The 25832-nt window shown below is 35.4% G+C and overlaps 1 protein-coding gene across 2 annotated transcripts in view; it reads right to left on the reverse strand.

Moving 5' to 3' along the window:
• Positions 1-6299: 6299 nt before the first annotated feature.
• The window catches only part of TOGARAM1 (TOG array regulator of axonemal microtubules 1), an 81168-nt gene continuing 61635 nt past the window's right edge, over positions 6300-25832 (reverse strand). For both annotated transcript variants that reach the window (XM_082841204.1, XM_082841203.1), the window contains 8 exons: positions 25112-25347; positions 24546-24704; positions 21361-21487; positions 20022-20140; positions 12669-12858; positions 10879-11098; positions 7955-8041; positions 6300-7329 (listed from right to left, as the gene is read on the reverse strand). In XM_082841204.1, coding sequence (XP_082697330.1) covers positions 7076-7329; positions 7955-8041; positions 10879-11098; positions 12669-12858; positions 20022-20140; positions 21361-21487; positions 24546-24704; positions 25112-25347 — 1392 coding nt within the window. In that variant the 3' untranslated portion in view covers positions 6300-7075. The remainder of the gene's footprint in view (positions 7330-7954; positions 8042-10878; positions 11099-12668; positions 12859-20021; positions 20141-21360; positions 21488-24545; positions 24705-25111; positions 25348-25832) is intronic.

Consider the following 25832-nt stretch of genomic DNA (forward strand, 5'->3'; position numbering starts at 1 on the left):
TTATCTGGTTTTCTACATCTTAACCTTTCAAGCCAGTACTATTGCTTTCACGGTCCTGCTTAAAAACCTTCACTGGTTTCCCCCCATGCTTTTAAGAAAAACCTAAACATTTTAGCATTGAAAATATAGTCCTTCGTAATAACACCAGCCCTCTTACTGGTTTCTGCCTTCCCATAAATTTACAAAACCCACTGTTCCCTTTTAAGTGTCTATGTCCCTTTTATGTGTCTCAACCTTTCAGTGTGTTTTCCTCTGTCCACAGTGCTTGCTCTCCTCACAGGTGAAAACTCAATTTTTTTTTTTTTACTTGATGTAGCTTTAGGTGACTTTAAAAGAAATTGTTTATCACAATTATAAGCTTTGGGAAGAAAAAAAAGATATTATACCAAATAGTGCAGTTTACAGGGTGGCAAGTTCTAAAATACAGTATTGAAAGTCAGGTGATTCAGAAACAGAACAAAAAGTTGGGACAGATGGGAAAAGGTGTTGTTTATTAATGTAATGGATTTCTTCCATTTGCCTCTCCAAATCAACTGTCCACCCTTCTCTATCTTTACCTTTGCTCGCTGGTTTCTGGTTGGGTCTGGCCAACACGGTCCTGGAAGAACAGAAGGGACGAGTGAGGTCAGAGTATTTATTCCCCTAGCTCCTTCCATGCGGTCTCGGTCTCCGTATCACTTCCTTCTTCCAGATTCCAAGTTTCCCTAAACCATTGTAAATAGTCCCTTATTAACCACTTCTCAAATTACCCTGATGTTGATAAGCCATGTATTTCCTTCTGGGATTGTGACTGATAAAAGAGCAAAAAAACTTCTTATACCCAGTGTTAGTTGCAGCTTCTTTCTGGGCTATTCAGTAAAGATTCCTGTTTATTCTGTTCAAAATGTAACATGCAATGAAAAAGCACATAAAACACCACATGGCTCATTTATTACAGAACATATTTTCTCTAGGGAATGCTATTCATTTACATCATAAATAAATCCATCATTGAATAGTGGTGGCTCTTGTATTCAAAACATTTAGACTCCTGTATTTAGTGTTCTTTCTTACTGGTTAAAGCAAATAAAATTGTGGCTCTAGGAGATTTAAATCCAAACACAATATGGATATTGTCCCTCTCTACTATTATATGATCTGTGAGATTTAGTTCAAATGGTATCACCTCAGTTCAGTCTTCCTGAGAGTTATTCGGATCCTACAATGCTCCAATTTGAATAATTTATTTTTTATTTTATTATTTATTTCGGCTGCGCCCGGTCTTCGTTGCACCATGCGGGATCGTTTAGTTGCAGTATGCGGGCTTCTTAGTTGCAGCATGCATGTGGGATCTAGTTCCCTGACCAGGGATTGAACCTGGGCCTCCTGCATTGGGAGCCCATAGTCTTACCCACTGGACCACCAGGGAAGTCCCCTGAATAATTTGTTAAATTGTTAATCTGTGTAATGTTTTCCCAGCTGTAGAAATGTCAAAATGAAAGAAAGAGGGAGATTTGCATTTTAATTTCTCCCACCCCAGCCCCAATTTCCCTATTCCAAGCCTTTTTGTTCTCTTGTCACAGGGCTATGAAACTGTATCTGTAATTGTTCATGACTTCCTATAGCAGGTCCTAGGGGATAAAAATCCAAATCCTTGCGTTTACCATTTTGTTCTTGTTCTTACCTCTACTTTTATCTGGAACCTCTCTGTCCTGCTCACTGTGACACATGGAAGATTGACTTCTTTCATCTTCTTAGTTTTTGATCTTTGCAGGTACTTAGAATGTGCTTTTCCTTTCTTTTCTCATTGTCGAATAACTCAATCTTCAGAATTTATTTGAAATGTTGCTTCCTTGAAGATATCTTCTCTGATCCCACAAGCCTGGGTTATGATACTGTTATTTTGCCCATTAAAAATCATGATACCTACATTTTCATTATGGATTGTATCTTTACTAGACATGGAGTGCTGGATATAGTATGTTGCAAGATTGAAGTAAGGCTGTATGTTGTTATAAGTTAAGGACTAGGACATTTCTACATTCTTCACAAATAATGCTGCAAAAAGAGAATAATGTGAATGCAAGAAGAGGATAGGGGTTATTTTTTCAGGGTGATTGAGTTTTCAGGCTTTAATAGCTAAATCAACTGGGGTACCATGAACGGCTTATGAAAGAGATTGCTGATATTTGCAAATATATATTGTGTGTGTATGTGTATTGCTGTTTAGCTACTGTTTATGTATTCCATGTATATTCATACATATACTCTTTTTTTTTTTATTTTTGGCTGTGTTGGATCTTCATTGCTGCACGCGGGCTCTCTCTAGTTGCAGCAAGCGGGGGTTACTCTTCGTTGTGGTGAATGGGCTTCTCATCGTGGTGGCTTCTCTTGTTGCAGAGCACAGGCTCTAGGCGCACGGGCTTCAGTAGTTGTGGCACGCGGCCTCAGTAGTTGTGGCTCACGGGCTCTAGAGCACAGGCTCAGTAGTTGTGGCGCATGGGCTTAGTTGCTCCACGGCATGTGGGATCTTCCCGGACCAGGGCTTGGACCCATGTCCCCTGCATTGGCTGGCGGATTCTTAACCACCAGGGAAGCCCCATACTACTCTTTTAAGTATATTCATATTGCTGTGTTAGGTATATATTTTGCTTTTTAAAGTTTTTTTTTTTTTCTTCAGGTATCAGGTAATAATGTGCCCAACTCCAGGAGCTGAATCATAATCAATACAAACCAACTGTGGTAATCCCATTCCTATTTGCCAATGACTGATTGAGGGATAGAAGGGGTGACCCAATTCTGGTCAACGAGACATAAAGAGAAATTGGCTGTTTCTATGGGTGAAGGAGAGAGAAACTAGTTCTAGACATTATTTGAGCCCTGAGTCAAGCCAGCTTTGAAGCCAGAGACTTTGACTTCTGTTATAAGCATCAATAAAAATAATTTTCCTTTTTGCTCATGCCAGTTGGGTTTTTTTTTTCCTTTTCTCTTTCTTCTCTTCCCTTCCCTCCTTCCTCCTTCCTTTCTTTTTATCCTCTTGGCCATAGATTTAATAAATGTAAAGCTGTAATTTAAATTCAGAACTCTGCCGGGAATCCCCTGGCGGTCCTGTGGTTAGGACTCTTGTGCTTTCACTGCCGATGGCCCAGTTCGATCCCTAGTCGAGGAACTAAGATCCCACAGGCCTGGCGGTGCAGCCATAAATCAATCAATCAATAAATTCAGAACTGCCTTCAGAGTCAGTTCTCTCACAGGGGTCTGAAAGCATTACATTCCTCTTTTTTCCACCACCTGCTTCTCCTCCAGTGTTCTCCATTTCAGTTAATGGCATCAGCATTCACCAGTCTCTAGTGTGAGAAACTTCTTTAACTTTGACTCCTTTATGTTCCAAATCTAAGTATGTCATCAATTTAGTCAGTCCTGCCATCAGAATACCTTTCAGATCTATTCTTTCAATTCTCACTCTTGTTATACTATTCTTTAGACCTTTACTATCTAGAATCTGGCTCTGAGCCCTGGATAGTAAGATCACTATACTCTTTCCTATTGAAACTTGCTAGAACCTCACAATCTTTTTCAACACATTGAACAGGCAGACCTTATCTATCCATTAGGCTGGGACATCCTATGAAATCCATTTGCCACAGGAGGCCTTTGGATCGGTGTTTCCATCCAACTATCCCTCTTCTACTAGTTAACTTTTAAAATACACCACCCCCACCCTTGAAAACATTGCTCCAGAATAAATTTCAAACGTATATAACATTTTACTCAAGTACTATTTATTCGGCACCCAGTATAAGGCCAAGGCACCCAGTAAATGCATAGAGGTGAACAACTCATTCAAGACTGGTCATACCACACCATTGTCTTCATCTTACATAACATTGTCTCACACATTCCGTATTTAATAAGAAAAAAAAAAGACTATTTGCTAAACCTACAATTCACTTTGAAATCTGTTTATCCCATTGTTGCCCAGAGAAGAGTTTAAGTATGAATTTAGGTATTCTTTTACAGAACACATTATGAGACTTGAATTCATTCTTGTTGATAATAGTACTTAAAAGATTTTGCCTTCGTTTGATGTATTTAACCTTCTAACCAGCAATGAAATAAGTAGGGTTAGCTTATCTTGGCTCTAAAGATCTCTGTAGTGTTTCTGCCCATCTCTCCTCAACTTCATTTGCTGCTGGGAATAAGTTACCTTCGTACAGAATTTGAGGTTTACAAATGCTTTCTTATACATAATCCCATGTTAATTTTGTACCTCACACCAACTGCAGGATATATGTAAGGTTTAACAAGTAATAGTAAACCTGGGTTCCAAATCCATGCTTTCTGAATCAAAGTCTTATGCTCTTTACCTTCACAATTTCTTGCTTCCCTTTCTTCTCATCTCTTCTAGTCGTATCACTGTCTACCTCCCTTAGCACTTTGATATTCACTACTCTTTTTTGCCATGTTTTCTTCTCTTCACATTACCCTTATTTTCAGATTCTCCTCAGATTACCATATTGTCATTTAAACTTTATTACACAGGCAATACATGTTGCTCATTTCTGAGAAAATAGAAATTGCAGAATAGTGTGCTGAAAATATTAAAATAACTTCTTTACCCACAGATTACCACCATTAACATGTCGGTGTATATAATTCCAGTTCTGTTTTCTCTGTGTGTATATATTTAACAAATAGAGACACTGTATTTTGTAGTCAGGCTTTTTCCCTTTAACACATTGTGCACATGGCCCTGTGATTAAAATGATTAACATTTTTAGTAAATATATGCCATCAATTCCATTGGGTAAATATGCCATTTAAATTTTTTGCTGTTTATTTTTTAGTTGCAGTGCTGGTGGGGTTACACTTTTATCACTATCACTGCTTGTAAAAAAAAAAACAAATTCCTTTATTTCAATTTATTCAAGCCTTCAGCTTTTCTTTAGTTCTTTCCATCAGTGATCAGTCTCCAATTCTTTTTGATTTCTGGGTTGGTAACAGTTCTTGGCAACAGAATCCTAGACTTCTGAGTGCTCAATATCAAGAAGTTACTAATACAGAGAAAAAACTTTTAGGCGTGGGACTCTGTTACATTATGGCTATTTTCTTTATAATAAAAACACACAGATTGTGTGAAGTAAAGTTTCCACATTATTAGTAGCGATATATTTACTGTACTTTTTTCAATGCAAAATTCAAACTATATCTACTGAAAATAAGGGATGATTAAGCTTTAAATAACGTAGTGCTCTTCTTTGGCCTTTGAAATTTATATATTTCAATATATCCAACAATCAATCAATGCAAATTTACTAGGCACATTTGCAATGAAACAAGGGCAGTGGTAAAAATAAAATTTAGAATCTGTAACTATTGTTTCAATAATGAATATCACAAAGGTTGAAGCAAAATTTAATAATGATTTCAGAGTTACAACTGAAGTCAAAAGAATCTAAGCCAGGTGTTGGCAAACTATGCCAGAGGCCTGAGCCAAGAATTTATTTACATTTTTAAAGGGCTGTAAAAAAACAAAAACAAAGAATATGCCAGAATCTGTGGCTTACAAAGCCAAAAATATTGATTTTCTGGTCCTTTACAGAAAATGTTTGCCAATTTTGGACCTAAATTATAGGAACATAATAAAATACATTTAGAAGAAAAGGAATTTTAAAAGTATGTATTTAATTATAAAACAGTGTATATAAACAGAAAAAGTAGCCACCTCTTTACTCTCCTTTCAGATTAGCTTCAAACTTTTTTTTTTTGCTTTTTTCCTCAGAAATTGCAGATAATACAAAGAATCACAATTTAAAAAGTAGCCAAATATCAATACATTAGAAAACTAGTCAGTGACACAGAAGTGAAAAAGAATGAAGGTAGTTCACAATGGTAATAAAGTGATCTTAGAGTAAACTACAACATAGAATCACAGAATTTTAGAGCAAAATGGAACCTTAAAAATCATCTAGTCCAGTCCTCACATTTTAGAGATGAGAAAATTGAGGCCTAAATCTGGCAAGTGACTTGCCCAAGGTCACAGAGTGAATTTTCTGTAAAGCTAGAACTATAACCCAGGTCTATTGTTAGGTCAATAGAGATAGGTCAATATTGTATCAAGTATAACAAGTGAAAATGATAGGTCAATATCAGAATACATATTTTCCCCATTTTAACAAATACGGAGTTGGAAAAATAGGACACCTCTCACACATCTACAGAAATAAATCCTTTTATTTTATAACATTCCTTTTCGCTTTTAAGATGCATACAGTACTTGTTGCCCAAGAATTCTGAGAAAAGCTATAGAACACCTGGCACTATATTTGAGAATTACACAACTGGGCAGCAAAATAACACCTTTATAAATGTCAGGACATATAGAAATAAAATTTAGTGTTTGCACACAAAAATAGGGAAATTACATTCAACACGTTTTCTTAAACGTGCATTTAAAATATTTAAATGTTTTCTAAAACTTTGGTCGTCATGCTTTATTATAACTTGTTAAATTTCACAATTATATAGATGATTAAACCCAAATGGTAAGCAAATATATCACATTAACACAGCAGCAAAAGCAAGCTAATACTGCACAATCATATTAGCAGACTGATTTCAGAAATACATGTTTTTCACAAATAGCACACAAAACTTTGTGATAACATAGTTCAGTGACTTTTCTTCCACTTCATAAAATAAGGCTGAGTAATGAGACATAGCAAAACATGATTACATAATAAACAGTATATTTTTAATTAAAAGTCTAATTGTACATATAGGGCAACAAATTTCAGTTTCTACAAAATAGTGCAAATGAGCAGGACTTTTCTCAAAAATATTAAAATTGGATTCATTCCACATGCCTCAGATTTCATGAATATTAGATTAGATTATTTTAGATTTTTGTGTGATGGGTGCAAATGATAGGGTTGATATAGGACAGATGTGTACTCATAGGCTGCAAATAAAAATAGCTATTGACTTAATTTACGGGATGAGAAGTACAGGCACTGAAAATCTAACTTTAAAAAACTTCCATTTGTCATCATGTAAACAGTTTTGTTCATATTTCATCAAAAATTCGTAATTCATTTCAAATTGTCATATCAAGCAATTCTTCTAAACTCTTTTTTATATGTGATGGTTGAGATGCAGCCTGATTTAACAGATTCTGACCCATCTGTGTAAAAAGTGCTTTTGATAATTTAGCTGTGGCTGTGCGTATATTTCCTCCAGCTCCAGGCAGCGAGCCACTATTTGTCATGTTCCCTAAGAGGTGCCATAAAACAACCAACACTTTCTGTTCTGTGGCATGGGGCTTCCTTTGATAAAGTTCCGTAACAATATCTGAAACACAAAAATATGGTAAACAGTGAGGTTAAAAAAAAGAACAAACAAATTCGAGTTCTGAGAATTAAAAAGCATATAAAATAAACGAAGCTTCTTCCCTATGCCATTTGCCCTGAAATGTTTGGTATCTTAAAAAAAAGTAAAGTCAGAAACTTTGCTCCCAAAGATTGGGATCTTCAAGTATTAGAAATCTATAGATGACAGGCAAAAGTAGTAAAGACAGAAACCAAACCAAAAATTCATCACAATGTTTTCCAAATGTAGTTAAATCAAGACATATACAGTTTTAACTCATGGACCTTTTATTAAATACATAATTTGAAATAGTAGTTTTCCATATGTACCAATATTTGATTTTAATGTCTTTTTATTTATCCTGTTTATTTCTACTAACAAGAAGACTAAACACTTACTGGGGAAAAGAGGAATAAAATTCTTTTGAAGAAAATTTTTGGGTAAAAGTCTTAAAAGGTCCTCTTTCGGATCATTAAACAATTTATTTCTACTTCTTGGATAATGATATTGAGTTTAGTAGCTATCCTAAAATTGAATTGAAATGTCCATCAGTTTATCCTTAGTCAATAAATTATTTCTTTAGAAATAACAATTTAAAAATATTTACCAGCAAGCTTTTCGGTCATATCCTGTTTTGCCTTTCCATTTAAAAACTGGGCTTTTGTGCAAAATGGCTGTAGAAGTAAGTAATTATCTAAACAAAAAGAATAACACAGAGGCACATGTTTAAAGAGTTACAAGATCTTATTTATTTTCCATTACATAGCATTGAAAGGAAAAAAATCCATGCAAGTGAATGCAAATGTGTTAGAAAGATTTAATCTACATAGTTAAACACTTTTTTAAATTCTCTATAAACCTTAACAGAGTAATATTCTTACAGCAAATGAGAAATAAAAATAGCTCACAGAATATTAAAGGAGCTGTCATACAGTATAAAAAAGAAAAAGAACTGCCCATCTCCTAGGCATCTTATTCCAAATGATAGTACATAGGTTTATCAAAAAAAAAAAAAAAAAGAATTGAAATTTTGGGGATAGTTTTTACCTCTACTGATTTTTTTCAAATCTCTAATTTCATAGTTTCACAGGAAGTTGCAAAGACAGTACAGAGAGGTCTTGTGTACTTTCACCCAAATGTTACATCTTACATGATTATAGTACACATCAAAACAAGGAATCTGACATTGGTACAATATGTGTATATAATTCTAAGTCATTTTATCACATGTATAGATTTGTGAAACTATCAGTACAATTAAGATACAGAACTATTCTATCACCCCAAAGATCTACAGTCACATCTAGCCACTCCTCCTAAACTGCCCTTAAACCCTGATAACCACTAATTTGTTATCCATCTCTGCAAATTTGTCATTTTGAGAAAGTTATACACATGGAATCCTACAGCATGTGACCTTTTGGCACTGGCTTTTTTTCACTCAGCATAATGACCTTGAGATCCATCCAAACTGTTTCATGTATCAATAATTCATTCCTTTTTATTGCTAACTAATTTTTATCGTATGGATGTATCAGTTTTTTTCACCATTAACACACTGAATTATATCTAGTTTTTTGCTACTACAAACAAAGCTGCTATGAACAATCATGTGCAGGTTTTTCCATGGACATAGGATTTCATTTCTCTGGGATAAAGGCCTAAAACACAACTGATGGGTAAGTGCATCCTTAGTTTTTTTTTTTTTTTTTTTTTTTTTGGCGGAATGCGGGCCTCTCACTGTTGTGGCCTCTCCCGTTGCGGAGCACAGGCTCCGGACACACAGGCTCAGCGTCCATGGCTCACGGGCCCAGCCGCTCCGCGGCATGTAGGATCCTCCCGGACCGGGGCACAAACCCACGTCCCCTGCATCGGCAGGCGGACTCTCAACCACTGCGCCACCAGGGAAGCCCCATCCTTAGTTTTTTAAGAAACAGCCAAACAATTTTCTAGAGTGGCTATGCCATTTTATTTACATTCTCACCACCAACGTAAGAGATCCAGTTTCTTTGCAACCTTGTTAGCATTTGGTGTTGTCACTATTTTTAATTTTAGCTGTTCTAACACTTGCTGTGGACTGAATGTTTGCATCCCCGCCCAAATTTATATGTTGAAACCCAATCCCCAGTGTGATGGTGTTTGGAGGTGGGGCTTTTGGGAGGTGATAAGGTCATGAAGGTGGCACCCTCACGAATGGGATTAGTGCCTTTATAAAAGAGACCCCAAAGAGCTCCCTTGCCCCTTCCACCACGTGAGGACACAGCCAGAAGATGGCTATTTATAAACCAGGAAGAGGGCCCTCACTCAACACCAAATCTGCTGGTGCCTTGATCCTGGACTTCCCAGGCTCCAGAACTGTGAGAAATAAGTGTTTGTTGTTTTTAAGCCACCCAGGCTGTGGTAGTTTGTTTTAACTACCCGAACAGACTAATGTAATGATTACTTGTGTAATGATTACGGTCTTAATTTGTATTTGCATTTCCCTAATGACTGGGGATGTTAAACATCTTTTCATGTGTTTATTTGCCATCCATATAAGTGTTTCTTCACATCTTTTGCCCATCTTCTAATTAGATTTTTTTTAATGTTGAGTTTTAAGACTTCTTTATTTATTATTTATTTATTTATTTATTTATCAGCCAGGCCATACCGTACGGCTTGCAGGATCTTAGTTCCCCAACCAGGGATTGAACCCAGGCCCCCTTACAGTGGAAGCCCGGAGTCCTAACCACTGGATCGCCACGAAATTCCCAAGAGTTTTTTATATATTCTAGATATGCGTATTTATCAGATATGTGGTTTGCAAATATTTCCTCCAAATCTGCAGTTTGTCTGGGAGGATAATTGGGATGATGACATAGAGGAAGGATGACTTGTCCAATTAGTTACGAGCTACACTCTAGAAATATGGTTCTAAGATGGAGACCTCATAGCATCCAGAACAAGTATGAAGCAATCTAAACTTGAATTGTTTACTAACTTCTAAGACAGAGAGCCCAGGATGGGACACTTAAAAAATATGTTTATTTCATTATCTGCTTGGATATATTTTTGTTTTTGTAACACAAAAATAAATATTTTCATGTAAAAAAAATAAGGTCTTTTGCAAAGTAAATGTTTTACATTTTGATGAAATCCAATTTATAGACTTTTTTTGGATCATACTTTTTTCTTTTTTTTCACCAAGCACAGGTCCTAAGGATTTTCTCATGTGTTCTGAAAGTCTTACAGTTAAATTTTACATTTAAATCTGTGATCCATTTTGAGTTAATTTTGTATCAGATATGAAGTTGAGGTAGAAAATAAGAATTGAAAAAGTCAAAAAGAAGGGAAGAGAAAGTCAATTTAATGGGATGGTATTTAATCACTAAAAATAATTAAAACTTTTACTGAGAAAATAAAAAAAATTCTGTCACAACATGAATTGACAAAAATTTAACAGCTAGGTTTTCAGCATTAAAAAAATTTGTAGAATCAGAAAATACGAAAGTAAAGCCAAAATAATTTGAATGCCAAAGTAAGATTTCTTACCTACATGCTGACTCAGTGCCTGAACAACATTTGTGGCAGCAGCATAGATGCCTGGATTCTTGGAATTCAGATTGTTATCTACTATTGCTGGGATGAGCATGTTGATTATAGGAGATAAGTTGTCTCTAAGCAAAGGAATCATTTTGTGCATTGTTTCTAGAGCCACCAGGTTTACTTTACTATTGGAATCATGAAGTCGAGATTTAAAAGCATCAAAGATCTGGAAGTAAATTGGTAAATAATTTAAAGTGAAATAATTTTGGTATCTATTATATTTAAATTCCTTATGACATTTCATAGTATTCATCCTACTAAAGGAGAAATGTATTATTTAAAAACACACACACATCTTAGTTAACTTGAACTTAGATAATAGGAACTTTATAAAAATGTTGATGCTAAATCTAAGTGTCCAGTCTTCTTATAGCAAAAAGAGAAGGCTTCAAACATCACCTAAAAAGACATCCTACTAAATTAAGGTTGAGAAATTTGGTTCAGTACACAGATAACTGATTTACTATAAATGTGATAAAAATGCTGTTTTCTGAAATGTACAGGTTTAGCTAACTTTAAAAACTTAAGAAAAGTTTCTATTCTTATCTCTATTTGTAACAGAAGTAGACATGTCCGTTTTACTACAGAGATTTAATCTAGTTTCAGTTTAGGTTTCTCATGAGAATTTTAGATGCAATTTCAGAGTTAAGTTTTTATTATTACCTCTTAACCTGAGTACTTAAACAATGGTTCCTTGCTCTTTTAATTCTTAGCTTTCATAACTTCAAGATATAATAAAGTGAATGCTAAGCAATTCTTTACCTGTATCAGGTGAGGGAAGAGCTATTCTGTGAAACCAAGACTATTAACTAATAATTCCTGATATAGATAGATATAGATATATGAAAATTACTCAACAGATATCAGAAAATGTAACTTTCTGATTCCCATGACATGGTAACATGGTTCTTTTCTTCTGAAAATTAAGAGACACGACCACTAGAATAGAGTTGTTATAGTATGTTTGCCAAGTTTAATGAACATAATACAAATTTAAAACGGAATTTAATGAATAAATTACTAATGGGATTAACTGAACTAAACTCTGATGAAGCATAAGTAATCTATACTCTGGTACCACTAACATTTATTAATTTACTACTGTCTCCCTTTCTATTGCTTCTTGTTTTCCTATACAAATTATAAAATATAAATATATATTTATAAATATATATTAACACAATATATAAAAATTAGCATACGCAGATTTCTAACCTACATATGAAAACTTTTATTAACTATTTCTTAGTAATATCAACTCTCTTAAATGCCCTGGTTTTTAAAATATTTATTGATTCACTCAGCAATTTTTTTTTTTGGGGGGTCATACCTCATGGCTTGCGGGGATCTCAGTTCCCCGACCAGGGACTGAACTCAGGCCATGGCAGTGAAAGCCCGGAATAATGACCATTAGGCCGACAAGGAACTCCCTCATTCAACATATATTTACTGAATGCCAGGTTCTAAGAGCTCTGAGAATACAGAGCTTTCAAGGAGTTACCATCTAGTGGGACGAGTCAAACAAATAAACCTATTTTCTTACCTTTTTCCTCAATTACTTTCAATTGTTCTAGAATGCTTTTAACATTGCAAAACCTAAGCAGTGCATTCTTTTCACTAAGTTTAACACTTTACAGTAATATATATATAATATTAAGAAAAAGGGCAATTTTTTTATGCTAATGAACCTTATTAACCACAGATTGAAAATGAAAATTAATTTTGACCGTCCTTACCTTCACAATGTTTCCAACAACAAGCTCTTGATTGTTTTCAGTATCTGATAAAAGCTGCTTAATCCCATTAATACGATCACGAAAGTCTTTTGCATTTAATAAACCTGTTATGACTTTAATGTACTCAGCACTTTCTAAGGAATTGCGGGGAACTGATTTTCTGGTGATTTCACGAATTTCAGTTACCTCTCTAAAGTGAAAGAAAGGTAAAACACAAACACAATGAATAATTCTCATCATGTATTCATTTTTGAAAAATTCAAAAAATGACTTAACCCATAGCCATGATACCTGTGTTGGGGGTCCCTAATATCTCCCTTGGGTTTGGTGATTTTCTGGGAGAACTCAGGATTCAGCATGTAGCTTTACTCATGGTTAAGATTTATTACAGCAGAAGGATATAAAGCAAAATCAGCGAAGGGAAAAGGTGCATGGGGTAAAAGTCTGAAGGAAACTAGATGGAAACTTCCAAGAATCCTTTCCCTGTGAAGTCACACAGTATAAACTTAATTCTTCCAGCAACAAACTGTGACAACACATATGAAATGTTTTCTACCAAAGAAGCTTATTAGAGGCTCTGTGCCCAGGATTTTTATGGGTAGTTGGTCATGGGTGGTCCTCTGCCTTGGACATACCAAAATTCCAGACTCCCAGAAGGAAAGCAGGTCTTCAGCTTTAACCATACTGTTTGCCTAAATAATAGAGGCACAGTAAATTACTCTTATCAAGTTAAAGAATGGGGGGGAAATCCTCCTGAAATTCTAGTTTCCAGATGCTAGCCAAAGGCTAACCTCACAAGCTGGCCTTTCCAAGGATACCAGTCTCAGGCCCGATATGTCAATCCTTTTCTGAAAAATAGCCATGTGAATATGCCTGGGAAAATTAGAATCTCAAGACCAGTGGGATTTACTATTTCAATGACTTAGTATTAGTAACAATACATTAAAAGAATTATAGACAATGACCCAAATAGGATTCATCCCAGGGATGCAAGGATGGTTCCACATCCACCAGTCAATCAATATAATATATACATTAACAACATGAAGGATAAAAATCATATGATCATCTCAATAGATGCAGAAAAAGCATCTGGAAAATTCAACTTCCATTCACGATAAAAACTCTCTACAATTTGGGTATAGAGGGAACATACCTCAAGATAATAAAGGCCATATATGACAAGCCCACAACATCATACAACAGTGGAGGGTTGAAAGCTTTTCCTTTAATCTCAGGAACAAAACAGGGATGCCTACTTTTTCCATTCTTATTCAACATAGTATTGGAAGTCCAAGCCAGAGCAATTAATCAAGAAAAAGAAATAAAAGGCATCCAAATTGGAAAGAAAGAAGTAAAATTATCTCTATTTCCAGATGTTATAATATTTTATATTAAAAAACTCTAAAGATGTCACCAAAAAATGTTAGAACTAATGAAAAATTCAGTAAGGTTGCAGGATACAAAATTCACATACAAAAATCAGTTGCATTTCTATATACTAACAAGCAACAATCTGAAAAAGAAATTAAGAAAACCATCTCATTTATAAACGCATCAAAAAGAATAAAATACCTAGAAATAAATTTAACCAAGGAGGTGAAAAAGCTCCACACTCAAAATGAAAGAAATTGAAGAAGACACAAATAAATGGAAGACATTCCATGCTCATGGATTGGAAGAATTAAGATTATTAAAATGACCATACTACTCAAGGCAATTTACAGATTCAATGCAATCCCTATTGAAATAACAAAATTAGAACAAATAATTCTAAAGTTTGAATGGAACCACTAAAGCCCAATTAGCTAAAGCAATCTTGAGAAAGAACAAAACTGGAGGCGTCACATTTCCTGATTTCAAACTATATTGCAAAGCTGTAGTAATCAAAACAGTACGGTACTAGTTTAAGAGAGACCCATAGATCAATGGAACAAAGTAGAGCCTAGAAATAAACACACAATTAATTTATGATATATGCTCAATTAATTTATGATAAAGGAACCAAGAATATACAACGAGAAAGCATAGTCTTTTAAATGGTGCTGGGAAAACCAAACAGCCACATGCAAAACAGTGAAACTGGACCCCTATTTTACACCATACACAAAAATCAACCCAAATGGGTTAAAGACTTGAATGTAAGACCTGAAACCATAAAACTCCTAGTTGAAAACATAGAGGATAAGCTCCTTGACATCAGTCTTGACAATGATTTTTTGGATTTTACAACAAAAGGCAACAAAAGTAAAAACAAACAACTGGGACTACATCAAACTAAAAAGCTTCTGCGCAGCAAAAGAAACCATCAACAAAATTAAAAGGCAACTTACAGAATGGGAGAAAATATTTGCAAATTATATATCTGATAAGGGGCTAATATCCAAAGTATAAGAGGCAGTCATACAATTCAATGGCAAAAAAACAAACAACCTGATTAAAAAATAGGCAGAGGAACTGAGTAGACATTTTTCCAAAGAAGACACAAATGCCCAACAGGTACATGAAAAGGTGCTCAACATCATTAATCATCAGGGAAATGCAATCAAAACCACAGTGAGATATTATCTCACACCTGCTGGAATGGCTACTATCAAAAAGACAAGAAATAACAAGTATTGGTGAGGATCTGGAGAAAAGGGAACCTGTGCACTCTTGGTGGGAATGTAAATTGGTGCAGCCACTATGGAAAATAGTATGGAGGTTCCTCAAAAAAATTAAAAATAGAACTACCATGAAGAACTCCAAGTGCGGGAAAGGGAGTGAGGCAGCCATTCACTGTTTTGGAAGATAACAATTGGGTGAGGAGGCCTCTAACTATGCCTCACCAGGGTCTTTAAAAAAAAAAACAACAAAAAAACCTACCATATAATTCAGGAACTCTGTTTCTGATTAATATATCCTAAGGAAATGAAATCACTATCTCTAAAATATATCTGTATCCTCATGTTCACTGCAGCATTATTTACCATAGCCAAGACATGGAAACAACCTAAGTGTCCACTGACAGATGAATGAATAAAGAAAATGAGGTATATACATATACATTCTGCCCTAGAAAGCAAGGAAGTTTTGCTGCTTGTGACAACATGAATAGATCTTGAGGGCATTATGCTAAGCGAAATAAGTCAGAGATAGATAAATACTGTATGATCTCACTTAAACCTAAAAAACCAAACTCATAGATACAGAGAACATATTGGTGGTTGCCAGAGGCAGGGGTTAAAGGGTGGGCAAAATGGGTGAAGAGACTCAAAAGATAAAAATTTCCAGTTGTAAGATAAATGAGTTCTGGAGATGTAAAGTACAGTATGGTGACAATAGTGTAGATTTGAAAGTTGCTAAGAGAGTAGGTCTTAAAATTTCTCAGGGAAAGAAAAAGAAATTGTAACTATGTGAGGTGACGGATGTTAACTAAATTTATTATTGTGGTAATCATTTCACAATATATTTACATATTAAATCATGCTGTATACCTAAACTAATACAATGTTATTTTTCAATTGTATCTCAATAAAATTGGGGGAAAAAAGAGTGAATGAAAATAGCTCATGGCAACATTATTAATTATACAATGTATAGACTATTCAAAGCAAATATTACAATAATGTATTGTGGGGATTATAGTATGTAGAAGTTAAATGCATGACAAAAATAGCATAAAAGGGGCTTCCCTGGTGGCACAGTGGTTGAGAGTCGCCTGCCGATGCAGGGGACATGGGTTCATGCCCTGGTCCGGGAAGATCCCACATGCCGCGGAGCGGCTGGGCCCGTGAGCCATGGCCGCTGAGCCTGCGTGTCTGGAGCAACGGGAGATGCCACAACAGTGAGAGGCCCACGTACCGCAAAAAAAAAAAAAAGATGATAGGCTTAAACCCAACCATATGAACAATAACATCAAATATAAATGGTCAAACATCCCAATTAAAAGGTAGAGACTGTTAGACTGGATACAAAAGCAAGACCTAATCACATACAATCTACAAAAAACATACTTTGAAAAATTTATTCTGAAACTTGATAACTGGGGATTTATAGCCAAGATTGAGAGGGTCAGTGGATGGAAGATTACTAAGAGTAGACATCAAGAGTAGGGGGTTTCTTACTAAGCTGGTCTAACAAGATTTTTGCTGAAGACAAGCCAGATACTTATATATCAAAGAAGGAGGATGAGGAACCTGCTCAGATATCAAGGGTGATAAGTATGAAGGGGTAGGAAGGAAATGACTTAGCAGGATTCTTAACTAAGACTAGCTTAGGCAGGCCAAGGACATGGCCCAAGGATGAGGCCTGGTGTAAAAGAGGGCTCAGAGGAGGCTGTATAAAGTTTGTCAAAGAGAGAATCTTTGTCAAATAAGAAACCAGTTTACACCTACATGGAAAATAACAAGTATTGATGAGGGTGTGGTGAAATTGGAACCCTCTTACTATCGCTGGTGGGACTGTAAAATGGAGCCACTTTGGAAAACAGTCTGATAGTTCTTCAAAAGTTTAAACACAGTTATCTTACTACCCAGCAATTCCACTCCTTATACCCAAGAGAATTGCAAACATGTCCACAACAAAACCCAAATATCCATTAACTAATGAATGGATAAACAAAATGTAGTGTATCCATACAATGGAATATTATCTAGTTGTAAAAACGAATGAGGTACTGATATATGCTACAACTTGGATAAAGCTTAAAAACATAATGTCAAGTCTAAGGAATCAGTCACAAAAGACCACATATCATATGATTCCATCTGTATGAAATGCCCAGAATATGCAAATCCACAGAAACAGAAGGCATATTGCCTAGGGCTTGGAATGGGGGGGTTGCAGGGAAATGATAGTGACTATTAATGAGCATGGGATTTCTTTTAGAGGTGATGAAAATGTTCTAAAATTGACTGTCATGATGGCTGCACGACTCAGTGAATATACAAAAAACATTAAATTGTACGCTTTAAATAGGTGAATTATGTGTTATATGACTTACATCTCCACAACACTGTTATTAAAAAAAAACGACATATCATGTAAACACTATTACAATAAAATGGTTAATACTAGACAGAGTAGACTTCAGGAAAAAGTGAAAGACTTCATAAGGATAAAAAGGTCGTTTCATCAAAAAGTCACAACTATCCTAAATACCTGAACATAAGCACATTGCATCAAAATACATAAAGCAAAAAATGACAGAACTTAAAGTATAAATTAAAAAATCCACTACAGTTGGAGATATTAATACTCCTATCTTAGCAATTAATAGAACAAGTAGACAGAAAATCAGTTAGGGTATAGAAGACTTGAACAACAGCTACAGAAGGCCACACCCCATGCAGAGAAAACCCAGCACAAAGGAACTGAGGCCTTGGACATGGAGGTGAAGATGCCATGAGAGAAGAAGGGAGCTAAAGTGCAGTGAGAAAAGTGGCCAACTGAGGAAAAGCAGGACCCTAGGAGGCAAGAAATGGGGCAAAAAGGGCCCGCAGACTAATGAAGTCAATCAGACTGAGAAGGGTATTGAGGAGGAGAAAAGAGCTGAGGTGGGGCTTCCCTGGTGGCGCAGTGGTTGAGGGTCCGCCTGCCGATGCAGGGGACGCGGGTTCATGCCCCGGTCCGGGAGGATCCCACGTGCCGCGGAGCGGCTAGGCCCGTGAGCCATGGCCGCTGAGCCTGCGCGTCCGGAGCCTGTGCTCCGCAACGGGAGAGGCCACAACAGTGAGAGGCCCGCGTACCGCAAAAAAAAAAAAAAAGAGCTGAGGTGGCAGGTGAAATAAGTCCCTCATTGGTAAGGTCCTGGAAGTAGGCCCTATTTACTGCATGAAGAAGTCAGCGATTTCCTCTAGAGTCCTCATAAATTAAATAATAATTCATTCTAAAATAATTAAAAGAAACATAAATACACATCTTCTCTCACATTTTGTTTTGAGACTTTTGCCCCAAAGTGGTTTGGTCCTTCCAAGCTATAGAATAACGTGGCATACACAGTCTCTGCTCTGGAAGCAACCTAGTTCCTATAGTATATTATTTCCTCTAAAGAACTCTTTTAACATTTCTTGCAGAGCAAGTCTAATGGAAACAAATTCCCTCATTTTTCGTCTAAGCAAGACTTTGTTTCTCCCACACTTTTTTTGCTTCCAATTTTATTGAGATATAATTGATATACAGCACTGTGCAAGTTTAAGGTATACAGCATAATGATTTGATTTGCATATCTCATGAAGTGATTATCACAATAAGTTTAGTTGCACCTAAAGAAACAGAAAAAAAATGTTTTTAATAAATAACTTTTCTCCTTGTGATGAGAACTCTTAGGATTTACTTTCATATATAATGTACAGCAGCATTAATTATATTTATCATGTTGTACATTACACGTCCCTCTGTGAAGTACACTTTGAATAACAAAGTTCCAAAATTCCATGGATTTTTATTTTTTGTAAAATTTATTATCCAAAGACACACAAATACAGAAAATATGAAAGATACCTATGTATCTACTCATATAATTTTTAAAGTAATGTTTAAACTATATTTTAAAATATACCAGAGATCATAATAATTCTGAAACATTTTTAAAAGTTATATAATCAATCTATTAAATATTGCTAAATAGCTTAAACAGGTTATGCAATTACATATACAATTATATTTATAAAAATTTTAAGAGTAGTTTTTTTTCCTGGTTGGTGATATTATAGGTGATTGGTTAAATTCTTTTTTTTTTTATTTTAAATTTTTATTACATTATAGTTGATTTACAATGTTGCATTAATTTCTGCTGTACAGCAAAGTTTATCAGTTATATATATACATATATCCACTCTTTTCACTTACTTTTTTTTTCTCCTTTTTTTATTTTTATTTTTTTGAATTTTATTTTTCATACAGCAGGTTCTTTTTGGTTATCTATTTTATACATATTACTGTATATGTCAATCCCAATCTCCCAACTCATCCCACCACCACCGCCCCCGTTAAATTCTTTTAATGTTTGTATTTTCTCAAGTGTTTTTCCCCCTTAACCATAATTATGTATTACTTTTATAATCAAGGGGGGAAGCAAAGCCTATAAATTGAAAAAATTAATCAGAGTTGTCCAACACTGGTCAACTATTGACAAGTTCAATAACACTAAAGTTTTACTAATGTTTAGCTCATGTAAAAGCAAGTTGCTGTGAATATACAATTACCTTATTAAATCTAATTACCTCATACTTTCTAAGTCCTTACCAACTTTTAAAACTCCATTAAATTTTGACAAATACCCCTGGGATAGTTCATGAAAACATTCAAATAGACTATCATCACTATTAGGGAGTAATTTCTGTAATAATGTGGATAAGCAAACGCTTCTACCTTTCAGCTGAATTGAAAGCATCTCTAGAAACAGATGATGACCTTGTATTTCCAACACTGCCAGTATGAGATCGTCTTCCTTTTGCTGAAGGAGTATCTAGTGGTATCTCTCCCAAACCCTATAAGAAAGGCAGTGTAATAAAAGTCTTAAAACAAGTGAAAGAATGTGTACAATGGAATTTTCATAGCAGTCATTGTTGATCTCTTATGGTTGAAAGCATTTTAATAATCTGCTATACTTGTGCTTTAAAGGGTTTCAGATATGTAAACTATCTTGTAATTAGTAGTAAATTAACAAAATATGTACCCAACTACTAGGAAATGATATTGGCTTGGTAAAACTGTTTAAATACAAAACTTAACATCTATGTTTTGTAACTACTCTTCTTCAAGCTTAAAATCTATACAGAAAATATGAACACATTATATAAACAATGAATTCCTATGCAACACTAGTATGAAAATAAACATTTCGAAAGAACTATTTAAAACCTCTTTTTTTTCCTGATACCTGTACTTGAAATAACTCACAGATATAATATGCCTCATTTTAGTAAGACAATCTTTTTGCATGGTTATTTTGATAAATTCTATATGAATTAAGCTGAAATCTTTAATATCAATAGGAAGAAAAAAATGCTCTAAAATGTTTACCACAATACATATTTGAAGTAGTATCCCTTCATAAATGAATCCTTTGCCTAAGCTTACCAGAGAGGTATAACATAAATTAACACAGAAAAATTCTACATTATTAAATTAAGCACATTTTTGCAAAAAACAATGTGTAAACAGATTACTTTTTTATAAGACACTTTTCACATTTAATTTCACTTGATATTCCCTCAGTCACGCATTTTACAGACATTTTTGAATCCCCATTATCTGTCATGATATATAAGACATGGGGCTTCCCCTCAAGGATCTCCTTATCAACACTCCACAGTGTGGTAGGAGCTCTAACGGTAGAACGTACAAGGTAAAGTAGGAATCAATTGTAATAAACATCATTATCCTCATTTTATAAAAATAAAAATTCTCATTAAAGAAATGATGTGCCTAAGATTATATAGTTGCTAATTCTGAGTTGTGATTCAAACCTGTCTTGTAATTCCAATAAACCACACTACATTCTACCAAATATCAAGCTTCTGTTCAATAAACATCTACTGATACTATGAATGTCTACTCAGTACTGCAGTTGTTGAAATGCTACTGTAGATATATTCTAAATGGTTAACGGAAATAATCAAAGAAGTAATTATTTCTATCCTTTACCTTCCTCAGCAAATGAACTTTGTTTTTAAAGTTGTTTATAAAATAAACTTCTTCTACATACCTTTTGCCTTAAGCTTTTAACAGATTCCTTAATATATGGCAAATCTTTAGATGGGACATACTTTTCAAGCATTTTATCAAAGTTAGGATGACACATCATGAGGAAAAGCATCTTTCGGCCATAATACCTATGGATATTTAAGAGATACGTAAATAATTCTATAAATCTTAACAAGCTCAGTTTCTGTCCTTAGATACAATTTTTTTTCCAATAGAAAAAACCTATCAACATCAAGATTATCATCTCTATTTTAAATAAGTCATTGAAATGTAGTTACACTAACTGGATTAGAAAATACAGCATTCTCTTGCCACCCATCTTTAAAAAAACATGGCTTCAAATCTTTTAGCTATGTGTGAGATCAGAACCAAAAGCTCTGACTCTATTTTTCAGGCAGCCGAGGGTCCCTATCAAGGCTGGCATTTGGCAGAACTATGAATTAAGAGAACTGTGTCTTTGTCCTGGGCTCCTTGCCCGGTGACCTTTTGCTGCTCACTTGCTGGCCAGATGTTCTGGCCTGAGACAACCTTCCAAAGGTTCTGTATTGCCGACCCTCTCTCTTTTCCTTTTCCTGCCAAAACTTACCTGGGTTTCAATTCTTCAAAAACCTATTCTTTGCTACTTAAAATACAACCAAAGTTAGTTGGTAAATCGTGGCTGATATATTAACGAATGTCTAATGTTCTCCAAACTAGGTTTTTTATGCTATATGAATTTTAAAATAATTCTTTTAGGATAATACCTTAAGCCAAGATATCATTCTAATGGTAAATGATATGGTGGAAGTGCATACTGGAGATATTTTTGGATGGGGTGGTCGGTATAGTACCTCATAATAAAAATACATTATTATTCTTCAAGGAGGCTTGGCCCTAAAATAATTACAGTTATACTTTTACCTACAACTTGGAATTATGACACTGGAAAAACCAGGGAAGGCAAGGCTTTTGTGGGGGAGATGAATAGGATGATCTCAGCATCATTTATATCAACCAGACTCCTTCAAATGTAGTGAAATTACAGAAAGGGAGGTTAATAACAAAGAATAAAAATTACTTTTCTTGCCCCACAACCAGAATAAGGTCAACACCCGGATAAGTAGCTCCTAATCAGTTATAGTTTCAAAGGTGACTCTGAAGTTTATCCCAGAATGTTAACGACTGTAGGTCTATCATAGGCCTTAATGATATGGGAATGGCTAAAGCAAATAAGTAAACATGCAAAAGGGACACAAAGTGTAAGAAATACTAAAACTGGAAAGTTGTAATTATTTTGTAATTTTAAAATTTCAAATAAGAATCTAAGAAATGACAAAATGGATTAGAAAAGTTACTATGCCATTAAGGAAAGGTTAAGATGTACACAAAACAGCTATTGTAAATTTTATTTTGTTCCTAACTACTCTATTATGATCCAGCCCTCCTAAATTGTTTTGAACTTTACTGTAGTATGCAGAACTTCTAAAATGGTTCCCCCAAAGATGTCCTGCTCTAATTCCTACAATTTATGAATATGATGAGATATAACTTCCAGGATTATGTTATATGGCACAGTTGACTTTAAGATAGGGGGATTGGGCTTCCCTGGTGGCACAGTGGTTGAGAGTCCGCCTGCCATGCAGGGGACACGGGTTCGTGCCCCGGTCCGGGAGGATCCCACATGCCACGGAGCGGCTAGGCCCGTGAGCCATGGCCGCTGAGCCTGCGCGTCCGGAGCCTGTGCTCCGCAACGGGAGAGGCCACAACAGTGAGAGGCCCGTGTACCACACACACACAAAAAAGATAGGGGGATTATCTGGGTGAACCTAATCTAATCACATGAACCCTTAAATGCAGAGAACTTTCTGTGGCTGGTAGAAGAAAAAGAAGTCAAAGAGATTCCAAGCATGAGAGGGATTCAACTTGCTGTTGCTGGGTTGAAGACGGAGTGGGTTGTGTGAGAAGGAATTCAGGTGGCCTTAAGGGAGCTGAGAGAGGACCCTCGCTGACAGCCAGCAAGGAAACAGGGACCTCAGTCCTATAATCACAAGAAACTGAAATTGGTCAAAAACCTGAATGAGTTTGTAAGCAGATTCATCTATAGAGCCTCTAGATAAGAGCCCAGCACTGTTATTACCTTGATTTCAGCCTTTTGAAACCCTAAGCAGAGAACCCAGTTGAGCATGCCAGACTTCTAACCTAAGAACGGTAAGCTAAAAAAATCTGTGTTGCCTTAAATCACTATATTTGTGGTTATCTGTTATGCAGCGACAGAAAATGAATATATCTACTTTCTATGTTAGCTTTTGGCATAATGACTTCCACAAGATTAACTGTAGTTACCTAAAGTACTGAATATCTTTGTCTTAAAATGTTAAAAGTTTGATATCCTTCTTTACTTTTTAGTCTCCATGAAGTCAGGATCCTACCTTCTTCCTTTAATCTATGATCATATGTAACTGCCATAATTTTTAGATTTTGTATGGGACATTATAAATATCTGGTCCAACCTTACTAACTTGATAGACGAGGAAACAGAGGCTAACAGAGGTTAAGTAACTTGCTTAGGGCAGACAGTGACTGGAGCTAGAAGTTGAACCTAGGCTTCTGACTACTTCCAAAACTTCTGTCAGCATTACAGCTATAGTACCATCCACATCTTAATTATTTTGTTATCTTTCTCTGATTGTTCTTAACCTTCATAAAACTATTCTTCAAGTACAGACAGCAATCAGAAATCCATGGAATTTTCTAAGTGAACGTATCTCATGTTATCCATTTTGCTTCCTGTATTTTTCCTTGATTTTACCTGGCTACTTGGAAAATATATCATTTTTCCCTAAAGGCATTACCTTACATTTGCCCACAATGAAGTTCTTCAGCCACTTTTCTGCCCACTCATACAGTCTTGTGCCATTTTCATGCAGATCATCCCTGTGACACGGCATCTCACTACCCAGAAGTATGTAGTGTCATCTGTAAATTTGGAGAATTCACTGTGCACTCCCTCAAGACCATTTACAAACTGGTTAAATAAGATCATCCCCCAGCACTAATCCCTGGGGATCCCACTTTTCCATTTAGAAAAATGTTCATTCTTCTTTAGCCTTTGTTTAAGCCCTTAAAGTAAGACATTTAAGCCCTTAAAGTATGCCATTTAAGCCCTTAAAGTAAGAGATTCAGCAGATACTATTAGCAGCTACTCACCTGGTTTCTGGTGAGCTGTCCTGAGCAAATTTAGCAGCAGCTGGTAATATACGGTCAGCCATATCCTTTGTTCCAGATAGAATACGCTCTGGTTCCATAAATTTTACTACATCTGATAAGTGCTGGGCTGCACATCTTCTTACCGCAATGTGTAAATGGCTACAGGGAAACGTGGTCAATTAAAATAGAGTTGATGTATAAACAATTTTTCAAAGATATACCTTAAAAGTCAAATGATTACTCCTAAGCCTCAGCAATCATCCTTGCAGGCTAAAATGACAAATTATTTGCATTAGCTATCCCTCCCCAAGAAGTTAAAAACAAAACTCATAATCACTGACATTTATTTAGCTCCAGATGTAAGAATGTAAGTAACATTAGAATAACAATATTATTATCCTCTGTATGCTTAGTACCTAATATGATGTTTATCATGCAGGAAATATTTAATACATGTTTTTTGACTGAAATTAACATTGAAATTTGCTTGCTTTTTTCCTATACCCCAGATTACAAGCAACTGTATTTTTCGTTTAAGGACATGTCCAGATTATTTTGAACATTACCTTTGTCCTCCATTGATAAGAGAAACAACTGCACGTGCAGGAGTTACATTAGTGATCATAGCTCTCAATGCCTTGTCAACATCTTCTCTTATAAATGTATTTGATTCTCCTGATTTATGCAACAAAACTTTTACTGTATTATCTAGTTCTTGATCCATGCTCTTTTTCAGGTAAGTGAAAAGTTCACTTAAACAAACCACAGCAGCACGAGAAACTCCGGAGCGTAAATTTTTCACCTAAAAAAAATTAACATTGTGAAGAATTAACATTGTGAAAATGACTCTACTACCCAAAGCAATCTACAGATTCAATGCAATCCCTATCAAACTATCACTGGCATTTTTCACAGAACTAGAACAAAAAATTTCACAATTTGTATGGAAACACAAAAGACCCCAAATAGCCAAAGCAATCTTGAGAACGAAAAATGGAGCTGGAGGAATCAGGCTCCCTGACTTCAGACTATACTACAAAGCTACAGTAATCAAGACGGTATGGTACTGGCACAAAAACAGAAATATAGATCAATGGAACAGGATAGAAAGCCCAGAGATAAACCCACGCACATATAGTCACCTTATCTTTGATAAAGGAGGCAGAATGTACAGTGGAGAAAGGACAGCCTCTTCAATAAGTGGTGCTGGGAAAACTGGACAGGTACATGTAAAAGTATGAGATTACAACACTCCCTAACACCATACACAAAAGTAAGCTCAAAATG

Source organism: Leucopleurus acutus (genome assembly GCF_964270905.1).
Source record: "Leucopleurus acutus genome assembly, chromosome: 1".
NCBI lineage: Eukaryota > Metazoa > Chordata > Mammalia > Artiodactyla > Delphinidae > Leucopleurus > Leucopleurus acutus.